This window comes from Alosa pseudoharengus, unplaced genomic scaffold, assembly GCF_046254945.1.
Source record: "Alosa pseudoharengus isolate Yale_2024_CS ecotype anadromous, Long Island Sound unplaced genomic scaffold, YU_APseudo_1.1 YU_APseudo_1.1_scf_16, whole genome shotgun sequence".
In the NCBI taxonomy this organism is placed as follows: domain Eukaryota; kingdom Metazoa; phylum Chordata; class Actinopteri; order Clupeiformes; family Clupeidae; genus Alosa; species Alosa pseudoharengus.
In genome coordinates, this window is record NW_027468630.1 from 21,208,770 (window position 1) to 21,229,760 (window position 20,991).

At 42.0% G+C, this 20,991-nt stretch overlaps 1 protein-coding gene across 3 annotated transcripts; it reads left to right on the forward strand.

Moving 5' to 3' along the window:
* Positions 1-9,242: 9,242 nt before the first annotated feature.
* LOC143125724 (UDP-glucuronosyltransferase 2A1-like) lies at positions 9,243-17,947 on the forward strand. Of its 3 annotated transcripts, XM_076287429.1 has the most exons (3): positions 9,618-9,697; positions 15,502-15,671; positions 16,242-17,947. In XM_076287429.1, exon 3 carries the CDS (start codon positions 16,253-16,255, stop codon positions 17,828-17,830), a length of 1,578 nt encoding a protein of 525 aa, XP_076143544.1. In that variant the 5' UTR covers positions 9,618-9,697; positions 15,502-15,671; positions 16,242-16,252; the 3' UTR covers positions 17,831-17,947. The 3 variants fall into 3 exon arrangements, with proteins under 3 accessions (XP_076143541.1, XP_076143543.1, XP_076143544.1); XM_076287426.1 differs by lacking the exons at positions 9,618-9,697; positions 15,502-15,671 and adding an exon at positions 9,243-9,513; XM_076287428.1 differs by lacking the exon at positions 15,502-15,671 and having other exon boundaries at positions 9,589-9,697.
* The last annotated feature ends 3,044 nt before the right edge of the window (positions 17,948-20,991 follow it).

Below are 20,991 nucleotides of genomic sequence, written 5' to 3' on the forward strand. Positions count from 1 at the left end.
TTAATATTTTCCCGTAGAATATCCCATATTACTGTAATACTCTCATAACATAGTCCTGCATTCTGGCCTGTCTCTGTGTTGTCCTGTTACCCCTTGCCCTTCCAGAGAAACAGATGTATTCAAATCATCGTTTTGCTTGCTTGAATGCGAACTCAGAGTGATGTTACAGTAGGCCTATTTAAGTTAACGACGTGGTTGTTGTGAGAGCACGATTCATTGGCGCTTGCAGTGTTCGGCCGTAGGCTATGTCTACGTGCGCACCTGCCAGGCTAAGAGCCAAAGAAATCCCCCTGTATATTCACTCCAAGTTGGCCTACCATAATTTACCAACTCTAGCCTACACTGTAGACCATAAACTGGCTATTTATATGACCAATGTATTTGTATTCTGTATTCTGCTTTATGAAGCAGAATTACGCACTGCTACTTGGAACGTAACACATTTTTGTTGGCAGGAGAGAGAATGACAGCGATTAACAAATTGCACCTGTTGCTGGTTACCAATAAATAGTGCCTACTATATATTTTTTTGCAAACAACAAAAACAGAAAGGATGGAGACAGCAAAGCTAGAGATGGGCAGGAACAAGGTCAATTGGTAGAAATGCTTGTCAAAACGTTAGGAGCTGGATGTGTGGATGAATGAAGCACAAGTATGCTTTATAAGCATGCACACTGTTTAAAGTTAGGCTAGGCTACACGGTAAACTACAAGTAAACCAAAGTTAGCTTTTTTAGGGCTGGATAAAGTTGACCAAATGGGTATAGGCTGTTAGGTGTGAATAAAGTAGGCTACTTTGTTGCTCCAACCCTTCCAACGTTAATGGGGACGGATGTTGACATTTTCCGTATTTTGCGTGAGAAACCCGGAAAATCTCCCTTATTTTCATTGTTCAATATTGACAGAGCTATGGAACGAAAGAGAACGTTATATGGCGACAGAAATCAACAATCAAACAAGCCACTTTGATTTTTTGCTGTTTTAATTAATACAAAAGATGGGTGACCCCCCCCTCCTAGACAAAAAAAGTTAGGTGACCCTCCCCTTAACAAAGAATAAAAAGACATGACCCTCCCCTATTTTCCTCCGGTGACCCCGTTTATAAATAACGAACGGTCCCTTAAGCACGGCCTTACGTTATCATAACCACATCATCACATTATCGCAATTAATAGTCATCATAATCATCACTGTCAGCATGGCATGTCACACATAGCCTACCTGCTCCACCACTGAGTTCTTATCATGTAGCCGCAAGGCTCCACCACCTGCTCACTGTCCCTCTGTATGCTTGCTTACATCCTCGTTCAAACTCAACGAACTTCAACATGTTGCTGACATATGCTAGCCTACTTGCAATATTGTATTTTTTAAGCTTCTATTGGTGTTACTTTTGCACTATTGTCACGACCGGCATCCGCCGCAATTTCGTGTAGGCAACTTCGATTAACTTCTGATGGCTCACAAAATCCTGGCTCTGGGCCAAAATGCGAGGGGTGGGCCTGACGTTAGCTGTTATTGGATCAGTCGACATATGGAAATGTAACCAGTGGGCCGCTGATTGTCCTTCCTTTGGGCCAATCGTTGGCCAAAATAATTAAATTATATATATAGCCTATTCTATCAGCCCAAAAGGTGCATCGGCCCACCGGGAAAATGCCCGGTATGCCAGATGGCCAGTCCGCTCATGATTGAGGCAATGATTCCATGCAAAGGCTTGGGCTTCAGGGCCCCCTGACCCCTTGGGCCCCTGGGCCTGGTAGGCCCGTGCAGTAATCCATCCCTGCGTATAACGAATAAAGAGCGATTGTATGTATGTATGGAGACTAGAGCTCATATAGTGCAACCTACACTAGCTTGGCTCGCTCTCGCGCATTTGAGTTTTCGCTCGTGCATGATTGTGAGTCCATGTTTTTCGAATGGGTGGAGTAAGGGCCAGTGTTGGAGGAAAGAGGACCATTCGAGTTGTGTATTTTCAAAATCTGCAGAATCCCATACCCCACCTTTAAAATAATGTTTCCAAAATCATTTCAGTGGTTCATCAACTCTTAAAGCGATGGTTCAGAGTAATTTCACCCTAGGGTCCTTTGCACCATGGCCCCGAGCCAAACACCCTCCCAGGGGCTCGTTTCTAGAAAGCGCCGTTTGCTAACTTGCGTCGCAACCTTGGTAGTTCGCTCCATCGTTCTTGGATTTGGTGTTTCTAGAAAAGGAAGTTCGAACTCTCAATCGCAAACAAGGACGCAAAGTTTGGTCGTTTGAACTACTGCCCCTAGGCAGTCGCACTTGTGTCGTTCCTTGGTAGTTCCTGTTGGTGTCCGGAGTGCCTAACCAAAAATCACAACCGCCTAACCAAAAATTGCGAAGTGGATGTTTATCTCGTGATTCAATGATTGATCTATCCTGTAGCTTAATTTTGATTAAGACACTGACTCCCCTACTTGGCTCATTCTTGCTATTTATGTTAATTCGAGTATTGCCTTGCTTTTAGTATTATAATCTTCACAGACACTTACAACAGCAGTTATAAATGGTGTAGTGGCTAAAGCAGATGACTTGTTATCCCAACGTTGTAGGTTCGATTTTCTTATGATGTGAGATTGTCCTCTTGCTTCTCGCTACCTGCAGGTGAACTAGTGTGACACGTAGATTCAATTGTTTTTGACTGATGTCTTGTACCTATGGTCTCTCGATGTAGAATAACTATATACATAAATATGTATCAAAACCTATTGTTGTGTCTCGTAGGCCTACTCTTACTCAGAGGTGAAAAGAAGAGATAGGATGCGAACTCCGGCCGAGCGCGTAGTGCTCTGACGCGCTACCGATAAGCCACGAGACAATTGATACTATTTGTTATAGCCTACCCAGACATTCGTCCAGGCTATATATTTTTCCAACTTAGATATTTAACACAAATAATGGCACATGGTCGGCTTCAGTAAAATGTTTTATATAGGCCTTCTTGCAATAGGTTTAGGTTTTTTTAGATGACAATGACAATGGCAGCATTAATCACTCGGTTTAAATGAGAAAAATGTCAACATAGGCCGTGGCAGAGCATTTCTAGGGGGTAGGGTATTACACGTTTCCACTGTTTCCACCAATGATATGTATCGCTGCATCATCAACATAGTTGTTGGAACTACAGTGTTCGAACGTCGGAGGTAGCGAATTGCGACACAGGTAGGCTACGATGCTTTCTGGAAACAGGTGTAACAATGTCGTTGTTTGGTCGCAAGTTGCATCGTACCATGGTGGTTGAGCACCGTCGTTGCTAACTTTTCTAGAAACGATCCCCTGAACGTGTTTTCCCTTGGTCGAACTCTGGTCGAGTAGCGCTGTCAGAAACTAATGAGTTTCTCCAGGTGTAATGGAACCAACTTTTTTCTCGTAAATTACCCCACTAATAATGCCCTGAATGGTACGAAACTTCTACAGTAGTACAACTATGCTCTTTACTCATAAAAAAGGCATTGGAAAGTTTGTAAGTACACCAGGAGTTTATTTAAATAATACTTGCCTGATGAATGCTACTATCTGCTACTATACCGCTGCGTCGACGTTACTTCCGTGATTTGGGAAAAGCCCGTAAAAGTCCTGGCAGGAAGCATGCATAAGGATGTGTTCGTAGCAGGCGCGCCTGCAGGTGTACGTCCGTACGCACTGTGCGTACCATCACTCAACAACGAGAGAAAATGTACCTTGTGTGTGTGTATATTCACACCATATTGGCCTACCATACCTTCCCAACTATGCACAGTATCCCATTAGTTGCATGCCATCAGGCTATTTTCTATTAAGTAAAGTTAGTGAACACTTATCAAAATTAACGCGCACACATGTTTGAGCAGGAGAGAATACGCACGCAGGCACGCATAGGCTACTTGTTTTCTTTTACTCGGCTTTCTATATGGTTATCAGCACACAATGTTTCTCTGTGAACCCATTCATTATGAAGCTACGTTTGCCGCGGTATATTCTCCTTCTGATCACGTTCCTCTGCCATGTAATAGCCTACGTTTGCTTACCTCTCCTCACTGAAGTTCAAACTGTTGCTGACATAGGCTACCTGAATGTCGGGTACAGCACATTTCTGCACAATTAAAGGTGCTCCAAGCGATGTCACACGTTTTTTAGGCTTAACATTTTATGTCACTTACGGCAAACATCACCCAACCGCTAGCTGTCTGTGTCCTGAATACACTGTAAAAAAACACGATTATAGTCTGGTCAGTTTAGGGCAAATGGCTGCAAAAAATGATTAACATTTGAGCCAATGTTTTTCTGTTCATTTAGGGCCTAATAAACAAAAAAATGCAAGGAGCCCAAAAAATTAAGTGGGGGAAGGCCCTGAAACGGCCACGCCCACTTTTTAGACTCAGAATTCTGTATCTCGGCTCCTGAAGGCCACAGAGAGTTGGTTTTGGGCTTAAAAGATGCAGAAACCCCACATTTATATTAGTGTTATGAACAAGCATAAGTCGTAAAACCTTTACTTTTTGAGATAATCACGAAAAACTAGTTTTTGCATGGTGCACAGGCCACGTTTCATGTATCAGCTCCTGAAGGTCGTAGAGAATCATATTAAGTTTTTATTAGGTATGAATCTCATCTTATATCAATGTTATGAACCACCAAACTCCCTAAATGACCTTCAGTTATTTTAAATATTGATGCAAAAAATTAATAAGAACTGTCGCTGAACTGTCTCAAAAATCTGTATTTTAGCTTTGAGAACCACCTAAATCTATGGAATTTATTCTGAGTTACCAAACTAACTTGGATGGATCAGATGAATCTGGGATAGAAGAAATGTAGTTGACCTCTACTGTTGAATTTTTGTTAGAAACAACTGTATTGTATTGTTTATCAGACTATATTTGTGTTTAACTTGTGTACTAAAAAAACAGTGTTATGCTGAGGCCCCCAAAGTTCTGCTGTTCCCTGATTTGATGATCTCCATTTGACTGAACTGGCATGTGCTTGACATGTAAATGTCATGTAAATGTGTGCAACATTTTCATTTTTAAATCCACCACAGGAACTTGGAGGAAGGTACATAACAGAGAGATTGATAGATATACGTTATTGATCCCCTAAGGGGAAATTCAAGGTCCCAACTTAAGACATCACAACATACTGTACACTACAACATAAACAGGATGATAAAATAACAACTCCACTAATAAGGACAGTAAAAGATACTAAATCAAGGATCCACATGAATGTACGAAGGATGTATAAGCATGAATCTTTTGCGTAACAGGGCAGGGACTGACCCTGTGTTTCAGTGGTAAGGTGCTCTATGAGGTGTGTGTCATGGTGATAGTGCAAATAGGTCCAACAGTGGAGGGATAGTCAAGAGACCAGCATTAAATATGGACAATATCAGAGATAAATGTAAGCATAGTAATATAAAAATTATAGCAGCAGTGCAAAGATAGGTTTGAAGTGATAGGATATCAGCCATTGGTCAAGTATGAAGTTAGACCACAGTCCACAGTGGAGGGAGGGGTTGTGCATGTGGGCTAGTATAGCCTGTAAACAGTGTAGACAGTGTAAGCAGTAACATCGTGGGTGAGTGGACAGTCCGTACACAACATTGTTATAGGAGATCATAAAAGTGTAGAAGAGGGTGGAGAGGCAGATAGACTAAGCAGAGAAGTCGATCTCTTTACTTCCCTTTCTTGAAGCATTGAAGAGTAGTATGTCCCTGGGGACAAATTACTTCCTCAGTCTGTCAGTTTCCCTCAAGGTGTCAGGGAGGGCATTCCACAGACGTGGGGCCCTGACACCTTGAGGACACCACAATCCACTGACTGTTTTAAAAAAGGTCTTAAGACATTTCTTTTTAGCAAAGCTTTTGGTCCCCTTTAGATGTTTTTTTAAAACGTTTTCTTTTTTCTTAAACTGCTCACCTTTTTATGTGTGTGTTTTTAAGCTGTAGCACTTTGAGATCTTCTGATGAAAAGTGCATTATAAATTAAATGTATTATTATTATTATTTAGTTGTGCATGCCAGTGAGCGTAGTCTCCAACTGGTCAAGCTCTTCTGCTTTATGATAGTGCTCTGGAGTGGATGACAGTCATTGTCTAAGATGTTGATTAGTTTGTTCAGGGTCCTTTTGTCTGATATTGAAGTGATGCACTCCAGTTCAGCTCCCACAACAGAGCCAGCTTTCCTTACCAGCCAGTCCAGTCGCCCAGCATCCCTCTTCTTAGTGTTTCCTCCCCATACAACAGCATAGCAGAGGCAATGGCAACAACAGAGTCAGACTGGTAAGACATCCAGAGGAGGAGCTTGCTGCAGACATTGAAGGACCGCAGCCTCCTCAGGAAGTACAGCGTGCTCTGCCCTTTCCTGTAGAGTGCTTCAGTGTTGAATGACCAGTCCAGTTCATTTTCCAGGTGTAGATATTTGTAAGTGTTTACCACCTCCACATTAACCCCCTCAATGGTGACTGGCAGCAGAGCAGGCTTAGACCTCCAGAAATCCACAACCATCTCCTTGGTCTTAGCAGTGTTGAGTTGTAGGTGGTTGAGTTTGCACCATTTCTCCACCAGGCTCCTGAATTCCTCCTCTTGCCCATCCCTGATACACCCCACAATTGCAGTATTATCCAAAAACTTCTGCATGCCTGTGGCATGACTCTGTGTTGTAGCACAAGTCTGACGTGTACAGGGTGAACAGGACTGGAGAGAGCACTGTTCCCTGTGGAGTTCCGGTGCTGCTGATCACAGTGTCAGAGAGGCAGTTCTTCAGTCTGATGAACTGTGGCCGCTCTGTCAGGTAGTCTGTCAATCCAGGATACTAGTTGAGCATCCCCACCCATCTGCAGGAGCTTGTCACCCAGTCTGAGGGGTTGGATGGTGTTAAAAGCACTAGAGACGTCAAAGAACATGATTCTCACAGCACTTTTCCCCTTGTCCAGGTGAGAATGCGTCCTGTGTAAGAGATATGTGATGGCATCGTCCACGCCCACTTTCTCCTAGTATGCAAACTGTAGCGGGTCTAGTGCATGGCGTACCTGGGGTCTTAGTATGCACAAGACCAGGTGCTCCATGGTCTCCATCACGTGTGATAACTGCTGTCACCTTACAAAAACCTATAATTTTTGGAATTTCACTTTGTTTACATTGTTTCTTTGAAGGTTGTTGGGGTCCTCATCTTCTAACAAAGAGCCTTAATCAACTTAAGCACTAGTATGCCCCATGAGTAGATTTAGAGCTTTTGCCCAAACAAACTGCACGGTTTTTATGAGCAGATTTACAGAAAAAGGTGGCTTGGGCGCTGATTGATTCAGTGATAAAAAGGTTTTTCACAAATATCTCAGAAATTAAAAGTTTTAGGGACTATGTTTCTACATAACACTAATATAAATGTGGCATTTCCGCATTGATATAAGATGAGATTCATACCTAATAAAAACTTAATATGATTCTCTACGACCTTCAGGAGCTGATACATGAAACGTGGCCTGTGCACCATGCAAAAAATAGTTTTTCGTGATTATCTCAAAAAGTAAAGGTTTTACGACTTATGCTTGTTCATAACACTAATATAAATGTGGTGTTTCTGCATCTTTTAAGCCGAAAACCAACTCTCTGCGACCTTCAGGAGCCGAGATACAGAATTCCAGGTCTAAAAAGTGGGCGTGGCCGTTTCAGGGCCTTCCCCCACCTAATTTTTTGGGCTCCTTGCATTTTTTTCTTTATTTGGCCCTAAATGAACAGAAAAACATTGGCTCAAATGTTAATCATAATTTGCAGCCTTGACCCCATTTTTGCCCCAAACTGACCAGACTATCAGCCCATGCTCCAAAAACGGCAACAAAAACAACCTGGGCAAACCTAGCCCATAAAAACATAACAAACTGTTCCAGCAAATCACAGAAGAGATGTGCGTTTAGGAGAGTTTCAATTGCACAGGAGCAGCACGGGAGGAAGGGGGAGGAAGTAGCGAGCTAGCTCTCTGTTTTGTTTGAAAGTCAACAGAAGTGACGTTACCCAGCATCTCTTAGAACACCTTTAACATCCCATCTTTACCTGCCACAACTTCTGCATGCACTTCACTTAACCATTTTGACGCGCTCACTAAATTTAGGATCTGAGCCAATGTGGGAGGGGTGGGGCGTGATAAGAGTTGTCAATGGGCCTGTCTAGTGTCAGTATAGAAATTGTACCAATGGACCGCTGACAGTCCTTGCTTTGGGCCGATTTCTATTGTTGCCCATGTTTTAAAATAACGATAACAGATACTAATTTAATTTGATCGGCCCAAAAGGTATGCCGGCCCACCGGGAAAATGCCCGGTATGCCAGATGGCCAGTCCAGCCCTGCTCAGCCACCATGGCCTGCGCCAATGTCTGTGAGGTGCTGTGAAATGGCTGTAATGCATCGCATGCTTTGGCAACAGGTCACAGATAACATGGGCGTAGGTTACTACCCCCCCCCCCCCCAATATATAAAATGATTAAAATGTGCTACTGTCCAACTACTATCCATGATTAAAATGTGCTACTGTCCAACTTGATCTAACTACACTGTGTAGCCTACATAATCTGATTTAAATATGTAGGCTACAGATATGTAGGCTATATTTAACATTTATTTTCTATTTGGTCTGTTATGAAATCATGCCCATTTAAGCACAGCTCAGTTTTAAGAAACTTAAATACATGCATGCTTAGCATTTTGTGAAAAGAAATCATTAAGGCTACATTGACAAACATGAGCTGCTTTGTATATTCTCTGATTCTAATATTTACACATATCTAGGCGATGTAAGCACAGCTCAGTTTTAAGAAATGCAGCCGAAAGACCATGTTGAATTTTGCTATAATTTATTTAAAAACCGGATTACTCTGGAACAGCTAACTATACACGGGAATGCATTACACCTTTGTGTTCGGTAAGGTCTGCTGTTTAATCTGATATATGGTTTGTCATGTGTTGCGTGAAGAGTGTGTGGCCTACGATGTTCCACCGAGACGAATGGATGTGGAGATGGGCGCAGAGAATAATTAATAAATCTCTTGAAGTTATTTTTCTCGCGAACTGTTTATTACTAGCTAGCACCGTTTAAAAGCTGAGAAAAGGCTCTTTCATGTGACACATGTGTGATGAGTAGCCTACTTCTCGAGGAGTTCAACAGAGAAGAATGGGTGAATTTGGACGCACGTCATGCTTGTAGTGAAGTAAAGATGAAGCGCTGCATGCTGCGCACAGTGCGCAGGAGACTGCGGCTCACTGGTAGTTATTATAGGTAACTTCAAATCAGCGCGATTTACCCTTATAGGCTACTGCACATTACAAGATCTGTACGAGATGATCCGCAGCACTGAAGTGAGAAATGATTTAACTCTTTGTGTAGCGCATGTGAGCGCTTTTTTCCCCATTTCAACCTGAATATTGGTGGGGACATTTCAGTCGTAATTTGACATTGGTGGGGACACGTCCTTCGGTCTCCACGCAAATCTACGTCCCTGGCTCAACCTCATTATGCAATACGGTAAGGGTTGCATGTTGAAATCTAAAGTTCAGCCAAACAGGGCGTTCCCAATTTCAAATCTGCTATGCCTAGTACATCTGATAACCTATAAGGAAGTTAGCCTACTGTATTTTGTCGTGTGAATCAGACGAGGCTGCTGTTGTTGATTACCCAGCCAGACTTGTTGTAGACTGCATAATAACGGGTAAGATAGTCTAAGTTCACTTCGTTGGTTTTGAATTTGCGTTGATTCAGCAGATAAAGAGTTTGATCAGTAGGCTACTGTGAAACCTTACATTTTGGATATATAGTAGTCTAGCCTAGGCTATACATAACATTTCCGTTGTCCTCATTTTTAATAATAAAAAATATGGTTAAGTTCTGCAAATTGTAGTGCATTGACTTGCTCATTGCCAAATAGACCTATGTTCCCGACACTTTTCTGGGGCAGCAATAGAGATGGCCACAGGGGCGCAGAAACATATTTTTGACCAGGGGTGCTGAATAACAAAATAATGTATGTACGACGATTTCTGGCTAAATACGCCATTTCAGCACGGTGTATAAGTAGGCCTAAGAGCGAGAAGTTTTATAATGCCCTGGGCAGCCACATTCCACTGCAACTATGCGCAGCACTTGCCACTCCGACTAATCATTAAACTATTTCAGTATATTGCTTTTCTGATTGTCAAAACCACACCAGAGATGTTTGGCTTGAAAATATATGCTAATTAGGCTGCAATGACCTATGGCAAACAATTTCTGAGTAGCCTAACTTATGGCGTCTCCACTCCACAGCAAAAGTGTCCTAACCACGTTACAGCGGTTTCTATCTGAGCGACTCCAATATTTTGGTGGCATTAGCTAAGCTGTCGTAGAACTCGAGATGACATGTCTACTGATAGGCAACAGGTCTCACCAACACGAAATTCTAATTGCAAAAGATGCATCCTACTTCATCTGTTGTAGTTAAGTAGGCTATTCGAAATTGGGCTTTTCACAATCCAACGATATATCCAAAGTGCGAACTAGTTGGTGATGGTCTATGAAAACTGTCAGTATGCATGCTACACGGAGTTCTGACAGGGCTGTGCATGGCCTAATAAGCAGGCAAGATATAACCCACGATCGCCATGGTTTCGTTGTCAATTCGTGTTTGTGGTAATAATGACAGCAACAATAAAACCATCTGTATCTTACGATCTTCATCATTCTTGACAGATCATCAGCCTCTTTTTCATGTCTCACCTGCAATACATATAGGAGGCTAAACACAGATATGTATAAGTATATAGGCCTACTCTTTTGATCCCGTTAGGGAATATGTGTGCATTTACTTAGAATGGGGTTGCCTGGTCGGGAGGACAGCTTCATTCGTCCCTCCATAGACATTCAGCAATAGGCTGTTTTGCATCCATTACAAACAAACAATGTTAAAGTCTGGGATTGGGGAGAGCACTTAGTATAGGCTACCTAGTCTAGTGCATAAGCATGAAGTTGAACCTTTAGATGAAAAACACTCTTTAATAATAGGCCTACAATAAATAAATAAACCGCTAATGACGTTTACTTTTGACCATCGCATTTATCGCCTGTAACTCCGTGATAACAAGAAAGTAGCCTATTTGGCTGAGCAACGGAGGTTAATAGGCCTATGCCTACTCCGTCGTACTAATTCTTTTCTCAAAGTCAACTAGCCTGCTAGCAAAGTCTCTCCTCAGCGAGTCACGTCACTTTCACTTCTATAACGTTTAATCTATGGACAGCTATATTCAAAGCTATCCATACAACAAATATAATGACAAACTGTGATAGCCTACTTTTATTGATCTCGTGGGAAATTCTTTCTTTGCATTTGACCCTCCCACACACAGTGATAGACTCGGTTAAGTTGGAAAGAAATAGGCAGATTCGCGGCTCAGTAAATCCTAGGCGAAATATCTAATATCTATCTAATCGTAAGATAGACAACAAGCTTCAACACAGTTTTCATCCAAACGAGCCAATCTACAGACATCGATGTATTCTGCTTTCAGCCGGTCGTAGCCTACCAAAGTGCAAATCCGAAAGTAGCCTATAGCATAGGCTTAATTTTCAATAGCTTCACAGCCTCAGGTGACGTAGGGTGACATCCATGACGTCAGGCTGGACATACTGTTTGGGAATAAATTGTATTTCTTTGCATGATTGTAGTCTAATTAATTTTTCCTGTAAAAATCCGCATAATGTGTTGTAGCTTGTAACAAGTTTTAATTAGGCGAAAATGTGGAAAATATAGTTTACAAATAAAAGATTTTTAGTCATATAACTGAGCTTGCTCAAAAATAATTAAAAATGTACAAATGTTGCAGTGTAATGACAGATAACCAGTGTGAAACAACTTAGACTTATAGGGTTTTAACATTTAGAAGCTTAGAATTAGAAGGTGTTATATTAAAGCATAAAATTGTTTTTGCTGATATATCCTGTGTGATTTTGCCTAGAAGAAAGAAGAGTCAACGGACTTGGATAAAGAAGAACACTCATTTAGTACCCTTTCATCATCCTTAAACTCTGGTTCATGAATTTCAATCTACTGCGAGAGATTCTCTCCGTCAAGTAAACCCTAGTGCAAATCCGGAGCCCGTAGAACAAAGGGCACTCGCACTAAACACTTACACTGATAAGGTGCTTCCTGTTTTCGGGCTGTGAGAGCCTCACAGATTTCAAAGACAAGCAAACTCACACACACACATACGCAACAATGAAGTAGCGACCTCAACTGTGTCACGGGAGCCCCGTCTGACACCAGAGTGGACACAAAACGCAACAAGCTATAGTGGCATCGAAATAATCCATGGTCTTCTGTCAGTCATACAATGGGAAACTGTCAATTTCTTTCCAACTTTACTGAAGTGATAGATAGGAGCATTGAGCACACAGTGAGTAGGCCTAGCCTATGTAGGCCGTGGGCCGGATTCCAAAATAGTTAATTCCATTTTCTTGTGGCCAGTAACTAAATATATTTTTACAGATGACTTCTAAAATATCTCATACCATTTTCTGGTCTGATGGCCTTTCATAGCACCCATGGGCGATGTGTCACGTTGTTGACCCCTAGCTTGTTATCATGGATAGCCACGTGCTTGCTAGTACATGTACAGTATGTGCTAGACTAACTGCATTGTCCTAAACAAGTTGGGGCAAAATATACGCAGTGTGCCCAAGAATGGCTGAACCTTAACATTACAGAAAGTGTTATTGTTGAAAAAGCGTAAGTGTCGTTTTCTGTATCAGTAACAACCAAAGACCAAATGTGCCAACTATGGGATTCCACAGAGAATGCTTCACCAACAAAACATGTAGGAGAAGAGCCAAGGCAGTCAAACAAAGTGAAGGTTTCTATCAATTATATTTCAATACTCAAGCATTCAATCATTTTTATTTGTTACATATAGATACTGACACACACATAGATTTTGTCACATAGAGATACTGTTGTAAAACATGTAGTGAAATGGCATTTAGCTGCTACACTTTCCTGTGCAGAGGTGTAAAGGATAAAGAAATAAATATTTAGAAATAACTAAAATCAAATCAAATCAACTTTATTTATATAGCACATTTCATGTGACAAGCACAGACCCAATGTGCCCCAAAAGAAAGTGACACAACAAACAAGACATGACCAAACAATAAAGATTAGATTGAGTCGAGTCGAGTCGGCTTTTATTGTCAATTTCTTTACATGCACTGGTCATACAAAGAATTGAAATTTCGTTTCTTACTTTCCCATGCAGACATAGACATACTTTAAATACAGACATAGACATACTTTAGACATAGACATAGCCATAGACAATAAACATTAAATTAAAGTGCGAGACTGAAATATAGAACATATATCAAAATATAGAAATATAGGACATAAAAAAAATAGAGGTAGTTGTGTTGTATATTTACATAGTCCTAGCGTAACCTTCTGACAGAGTAGTAGTAGCAGCAGCATTGTGGCATGAAGTTTAAACTTGTGCTTGTGTGAGCTGTATATTTACATTGATATGCAGTAATTTCAAGTATATCAGGCTTGATGTGAAGCAGCAACACGTTAGGCTGCACAGTCACAGTGCAGTTCCATAGGGCGGTCCTGAGGAGGTGTTGAGGGGGGGGGGGGGAGGGTTAGGGTAGACAGGATCCTAGGTTCCTGGCTGGCTGGTGGGTGGGGGGGGCTGTCAGTGATGGGAGAGTGGGTAGAGTGTTCAGCATCCTGATTGCTTGGTGGATGAAGCTACTTGCAAGTCTGGTGGTGCGGGAGCAGAGGCTCCTGTACCTCTTTAGGAGGGAGCTACACCCATCAATGATTAAAAAAAAATCAGAAGTATTTTAAAATCAATTCTTTGCTTTACTGGGGGCCAATGGAGTGATTTTAATACTGGAGTGATGTGATGAGATTGTTGTGTTCTGGTTAGTACTATTTAGTAGCATTTTGAATAAGCTGGAGTTTGTTTAGGGTCTGTTTTGTCAGTCCAGCAAAAAGTGTGTTACAATAGTCTAATCGACTAGATATAAAGGCATGAACCAGCTTTTCTGCTTGAGTTAAAAAGCACCTAACCTTAGATATATTTCTAAGATGATAAAACGTCTTGGAAATATTAGATATGTGCTTCTGAAAGTTAAGATCAGCATCTACAACCCCAAAACAGAAAAAGTTGGGACGTTGTGTAAAATGCAAAAAAACCCAGAATGTGATAATATACAAGTCTCATAAACCCATATTTAGTAGCAAAAATGACATAGACAACATATCAAATGTTGACATGGAAAGTATATGTTAATTTAGAGTTTGATGCCAGCAACATGTTTCAAAAAAAGTTGGGACAGGAGCATGTTTACCACTGTGCTGCTTCACCTCTTAATTTAACAAAATTCTGTAAATGTTTAGGAACTGAGACCTTTTGCTACAGTTTTGATAATGAAATGTTGTCCCACTACTCCCCGATATAGGATTTCAGTTGCTCAACAGTATGGGGTATTGTTAGTCATGTTTTTCATTCCATTATGCACCTGATTTGACAATTCTGGACTGCAGACGGTCCATCTTAGCACCTGGACTCTTCCTCTATGGAGAAATACTATTTAAATATGTGCAGAATTCCTTTTGGCATTGTTTTCCTGAAATAGTCAAGGTCTTCCCTGGAAAAGGGAATCATTCAGAATTGATTTTGCTTTGTCAAATTAGCAAGATGCCCATGCTGTAAGCACTAATGCTCCTCCACCCTGTCAGAGATGTTGGGTTTCGAAACTGAGCACTAACACAAGTTGGATAGGTTGGATACTTGGATAGGCACTCTCCTCTTTAGCCCAGATGAGGCCATGATTTGGTCTAACCACCTGACTGCATGGGGGTAAAGACTGTTGGCCAGCTTGCTGGTTTTGGCCCTGATGGACCTATATCTTCTCCCAGAGGGCAGTGGTTGGAAGAGGTGGTGTGCTGGATGTAAATGGTCCTGGAGGATGTTCTTCACTCGGTTCATGCAGCGGGAGGTGTACACAGTTGGAATGTCTGGGAGGATGACCCCAATGATCTTTCCTGCGGCTCTCACCACTTTAGCGTGGCTGGCCCCAAACTCTGGAACTCCCTCCCACTTGCACTACGTCAAAGCACTTCCCTGTCCACCTTTAAATCCATGTTAAAAACTCACCTTTTCACTCTTGATTTTCCTTCCTACTCATAACCATGCCTCCTCCATCCCACTTGCTCCTCTATTACTGTTTTATTTTATTTTATTCTACTTTTGTTGGCAATGTCTGTCTCCTGCTGTATGTATAGTGTGTTTTACTAAGTGTACTGTCTATTTGTACTGTCCCTGTATATGTTGTTTTTATGTCTATGTTCTCTTGTATACTGTCTCTGTCTGATGTTTTTATGCTACTCTTATGTCTATATTCTTTTCTCTTATTGTACAGTGGCCTTGGGTGACTTGAAAGGCGCTTTAAATAACATGTATTATTATTATTATTATTGTGTAGTAGGGCCTCCTTCTCTGCACTGGTGCAGGCGGCAAACCACACCAGTAACCCGTAGGTCAACACACTCCACTGCACAGTGGCAAAAGTTGACCATGAGTCTCTGGGGCAGTTTTGACCACCTCAGCTTCCTGAGGAAGAAGAGGCACTGTTGGGCCTTCGCTGTGGCAGAGGTGATGGTTTTCCCCCACGACAGATCCTCCGTCACAGTCACACCTAAAAACTTAAAACTGGAGACCCTCATTCCCAATGAGGAGTGGAGAGTGGTTTAGCTGTCCAGTCTTGCGGAAATCCACAATGATTTCTTTGGTCTTCTTTGTGTTGAGGGTCAGGTTGTGTGCGATTTGTTAGAAAGTCTGTTTGGTAAGATTGTGTTGAATGCTGAGCTGAAATCAACAGAGAAGCCTTGTATAGATCGCCTTGCATAGATCACCAAGATAGGGCTCATTGTCTGGATGACAGTCTATGTTGCTCAAAACCTGTGTACATCATTCAGAATTGATTTCTGCCTTGCCAGACATGCGAAATGCCAATACCATAGGCACTAATGCACCCCCAAACTGGGTTTTCAACTGAGCACTATAACAAGTTGGATCTGTGCTCATAGACAATGGTTATCAGTAGTTTTCCTGAGCCCATACAATGATTGTGGAGATAATGTATGATAATGCTGTTAACTGTAAGTTATTTGTGCCATCACTCTTCTAGGAGTAAGACAATGACATCTGCTTTTGCTTTCACAGATAGTGTCCTGATGTTTTCATTACCAATTTTGTCCTCGCTCCTATGCCTGACGTGGCACACCTGTCATGGGGGAAAGGTGCTTGTTTATCCAGTGGAGGGAAGCCACTGGGTTAACATGAACATCATCATCAAAGCTTTGCACTCTAAAGGACACAACATCACAGTTCTCCGATCAGACAAAAGCTGGTATGTCAAGGAGAATTCCTCGTCCTATGACACTATCACAATTCCAGTAAGCGCTTCCTTGGACGAGGAATTCATTGTGAAGGCCATTACATCGGTCATTAATATCCAGAGGGGACACAGTACCGTGTTTGCCTTCATGACCTTGGTGGTTGAGATGTTTAAGAAAATGAATGAGGCTCATGTCACCCTGAAAGAGATGATAGTGAACATACTTGAGAACCCAGAACTAATCAAAAGCATTCAGGACAGTCACTATGACATACTGCTCACAGATCCCTGCTGGGGTGGTGGGACAGTGTTGGCCCATTACCTCCACCTTCCTCTTGTTTACAATGTGCGCTGGTTGCCAGTAGGCGAGGGGCACTTTGCTATTGCCCCTTCACCGGTGTCGTACATCCCACTGACTGGATCTGGGTTTTCAGACAAGATGACATTCATAGAGAGGGTTAAAAACATGCTTTACTTTGGGATTATGATCATCCAAGATCGCTTGACCCTGAGGCCAGTATACCAAGAGGTCTGTGAGAAGTACCTGGGACCGCAGAGTGATTTCTACATGCTGATGCAGTCTGCAGATCTCTGGCTGATGCGTGGTGATTTTGTGTTCGAGTTCCCACGCCCCACTATGCCCAATGTTGTTTACATGGGTGGGTTCCAGTGTAAGCCAGCAAAGCCCCTTCCTGAAGACCTGGAGGACTTTGTTCAGAGCTCTGGAGAACATGGAGTCATCATCATGTCTTTAGGGACATTTATCAGTGAACTCCCAAGTGACATTACAGAAGAAATAGCAGCAGCTTTTGCTGAGCTCCCCCAGAAAGTTATTTGGAGGTACACTGGAGGGAGACCATCTACCCTGGGCAACAACACCCTAATGGTTGACTGGATGCCACAGAATGATCTTCTGGGGAATCCCAAAATCAAGCTTTTTGTGGCCCACGGAGGAACAAATGGAGTACAAGAAGCTATTTACCATGGTGTTCCAGTTGTGGGTGTACCTTTGTTTTTTGACCAGTATGACAATCTTCTTAGGCTGAAAGTAAGAGGGGGGGCAACAATAGTCTCTGTTGCAACACTAGATAAAGACATCTTCCTCCAGGCTTTGCAGGAGGTGCTCCATGAGCCATCCTACAGGGAGAACATGCAGAGACTCTCCAGACTGCACAGAGACCAGCCAATGCAGCCCCTGGACCGAGCCCTCTTCTGGATTGAGTTTGTCATGAGACACAAAGGTGCTGCCCACCTGCGCTCAGAGTCCTACAAGATGCCCTGGTACTCCTACCACTCATTCGATGTGATCCTGTTCTTACTTGCTATCATGACCACTTTTGTGGCTGCTTTTGTATTTGGAGTGAAGTTTCTGTGTACCAGGATTTGTTATAAGCACAAGTCAAAACAAGACTAATATAAACACTTACTAATGTACTGTAAATGTAAACTAGATGTACCGCATAGCGGTACAAAATATGACCGCCGCTCCGTCCTGTACATCCGTTCCGCGAAAATAAATCACACTAATCAATTTGTCTCCATCTTTTACTCCATCCCCCACTCTTGAAACTTTTGTGTATGCTTGTTTGGCATGCCTGTGTGTGTGTGTGTGTGCGGCTGCACAGAAAGTAGCCTACTGGCACTGCAAAGGTGAATAGATAGTAGAATAGCCAAAAAAGTTGTAGCATTGTTATAAAACCTTTAAAATTTACAATCACAAGTAGGGCAGTTCATCACAGTTCATCCATTGCAACTGGATTGATGAAAGGTCACTTACACCTGTAGGCTACATTGTATTTGGGGAAAAGCAGAAGGTAGCAGCATAATGTATTTATTTATTTATTATTAAACAAAACAATCCCTGTCAGTTCCATTCAGTTTTCAACAGCTATCAAGAAGAGAGGTCATGTCATGGATTTTTGTGAATGTTTCTTCTTCTACATATGCATATATTTAGTCATCTAGTTCATATGATATTCAGCTTTATTGTCAATGCACAAATGAAATACCAGTAGTCTAAAACAAAATGCAGTTTTACCCAGTGGTGCAAATAACTGACATGTCCAAAAGGGCTTTCATGAAATGCGTTGCTAGACTGTTCATACACATTTTAACGGGCCAAGTTGAAGAGCTACCGTCCATTATTGTTTGTGAAAATAATAGGCTGATTCATGTTCCCTTGCATTTTGCACCTATGAGGTCCATGGTTAGTCTGGCTTTCGCCAGACCAAGCTCAATCTTTTAAGAGATCGAAAAAAAAAATTCACCCAGCCTAGTCCATGGTAGGCACCCGATAGAAATATTGTTTAATTTTGCGATTGAGATATCCACGCACTGGCGCCCCCCCTGCGACGTGTTCGCCCCCCCGGTTTCAGAGCTATTCTCTCTCCGGAATAAGTCCCGCCTCCGAAACAGCCGTGTCCACCCAACTTCCAGGCGTGGAATGTCTATGGGAAATAACATGGCGTTTCGAAATATCATACCGGTAAAACATCTGTAGGTGGCGAAGTAGAAAAAAAATAGTGGGCCGATTGGCCTACACACTTCTGCCATCTAGTTTCCACTGGGTTTTTTGATTGTCGGTGCCGTTAAAGTAGAAATATATCAGTAAGAAGCACTAAGCTAACGTACGCTTCAGACGCCGCGACTCCCCCAGTCAATGTTGCATAGCAACGGCAATGTTTCATAGTTTGTCTTCACCGAAATGGAGTTCGTGACACCAGAGCCTGTCTACGGAGGTGGCACTAACCCTGCGTGAAATCATCATGTTTGATAGGTTGTTAATACATTCTGAAAACGTTACTGTTCTGATCAAGGTCAAGCAAAATAAAGCTATCGACTCAATACGATTCAGCCTCTGATTCCTAGTCTGCTTATCATTATCTGTTATTCGTGAAAAACAATATCATCTCGTCATGTCTTTAGTGTCTTCGTCGGCAATTTCTTTCTTTTTCAAATATCTCAATAACAGCCAACAAGCTTGCACAGTCAAACCAAAGTTAAGTCATGTTGAAAAGAGGCTGAACCTTGCAAACGATTTACATTTATAGACCACTGAAACCACGCATGAATCACACGTGAAAATGACCATCACGTTAGGTTGTGACTGGTTGTGAGCAAGATCTAACGCCCTCCTGTGCCCGCGTACATCAGAACTAGCTCCCGGTTAGCATTAATAATCGTTTACTACTTAAACGGCACCGACAATCAAAAAATCCAGTGGAAACTAGATGGCAGAAGTGTGTAGGCCAATCGGCCCACCAGCTTTTTCTACTTTGTCACCTACAGAGTTTGACAGGTACGATCTTTCAAAACGCCATGTTATTTCCCATAGACATTTGACGACCGGAAGTTGGATGGATACGGAAGTTACGGAGGCGGGACTTATTCTGGAGAGGTCTATTCTAAATGCAAAAATGCATAGAGGAGTTATGACAAAACCGTGACTATTAACAAACTATAAGCTAGATAAGGTAGGCCCTATGCTAGGCCTATTACACAACATAAATGGTCACTAGGCTATGCTGGCGACCCAAATAAAATCTCCTTTGGGAACCAATGGCTTACAGTATCAAGCGGACTTAAGCTGCCACCTCTTGGCGAAAAGTTAATAGTTTTGCATATCAGTAGTAATACATTTCACGCAGCTGTGTTAATCACGGAAAGCGTGAATGAAGTGGACACTTCTAAATGGAACCCAACCCACTGTACAGTAGCTCAAGGTCTGTGGCTAAAGCAGCCATAATGAAAGCGTAATCATTGTTTGGATACTTCACACACACGTGTTTTTTAATCGCATAGACTACAACTACCAAGCTGTAATCAAAGCACATCGACTCCCCTCTCACACCCTAAACACGCACTTCGAACAAACAAAAAGCATCTGTCTCACAGTATTACCAGTACCAAATTATTCACTTTGACGAATTTATGTAGTTTCAGTCCTAGTTACTTTACTTTGGGCCATGCTCTTCCTTACTTGAATCACCTTTGAAAATAGAGGATTGAAGTAGCCTATATGGGTGTTTGGGAATGAACGTTGACTCAGATGCTTTTTGAGACTTTGAGCAGAAATGTCCCAGCCCGGTGTTTAGGATGCATCATAGACAGGTTATCTTTCAGGTAGCCTATATATTTTCCATTAAAAAACCATCACGTAGCGAACGTGTTGTGGCTAAGTCACTTAGCTCCTGTTAGTAGCCTAGGTTATGGTCATAAGCAAATGAGATGACAGTCGAAAGATGCAATTAGTGCTGTTATCAATTTTCTTGGTAGCCTAGCTATAACCGCATTTATGGTTTTCTACAAATACATCAATAATCAAATTGGCCTCCATCACTCAACCAATGCTAACGGTAACATTATTTTACCTACTCTAGGCTATTGATATAACTTAAGATTAACGTAGCCTACCTGCAGTAAAAACCAAGCATGTCCGATAAACATTCTCAGATTTATTTTGGCTTCAAGAAGAATTGGGAATTACATGTCATGCAGAAATCATCCTACCCTTATTAGACGTTCTCTGCGGTAAACTACAGTCTTGTCCTTGTAGGAAGCGTAGTGTCTTTCCAA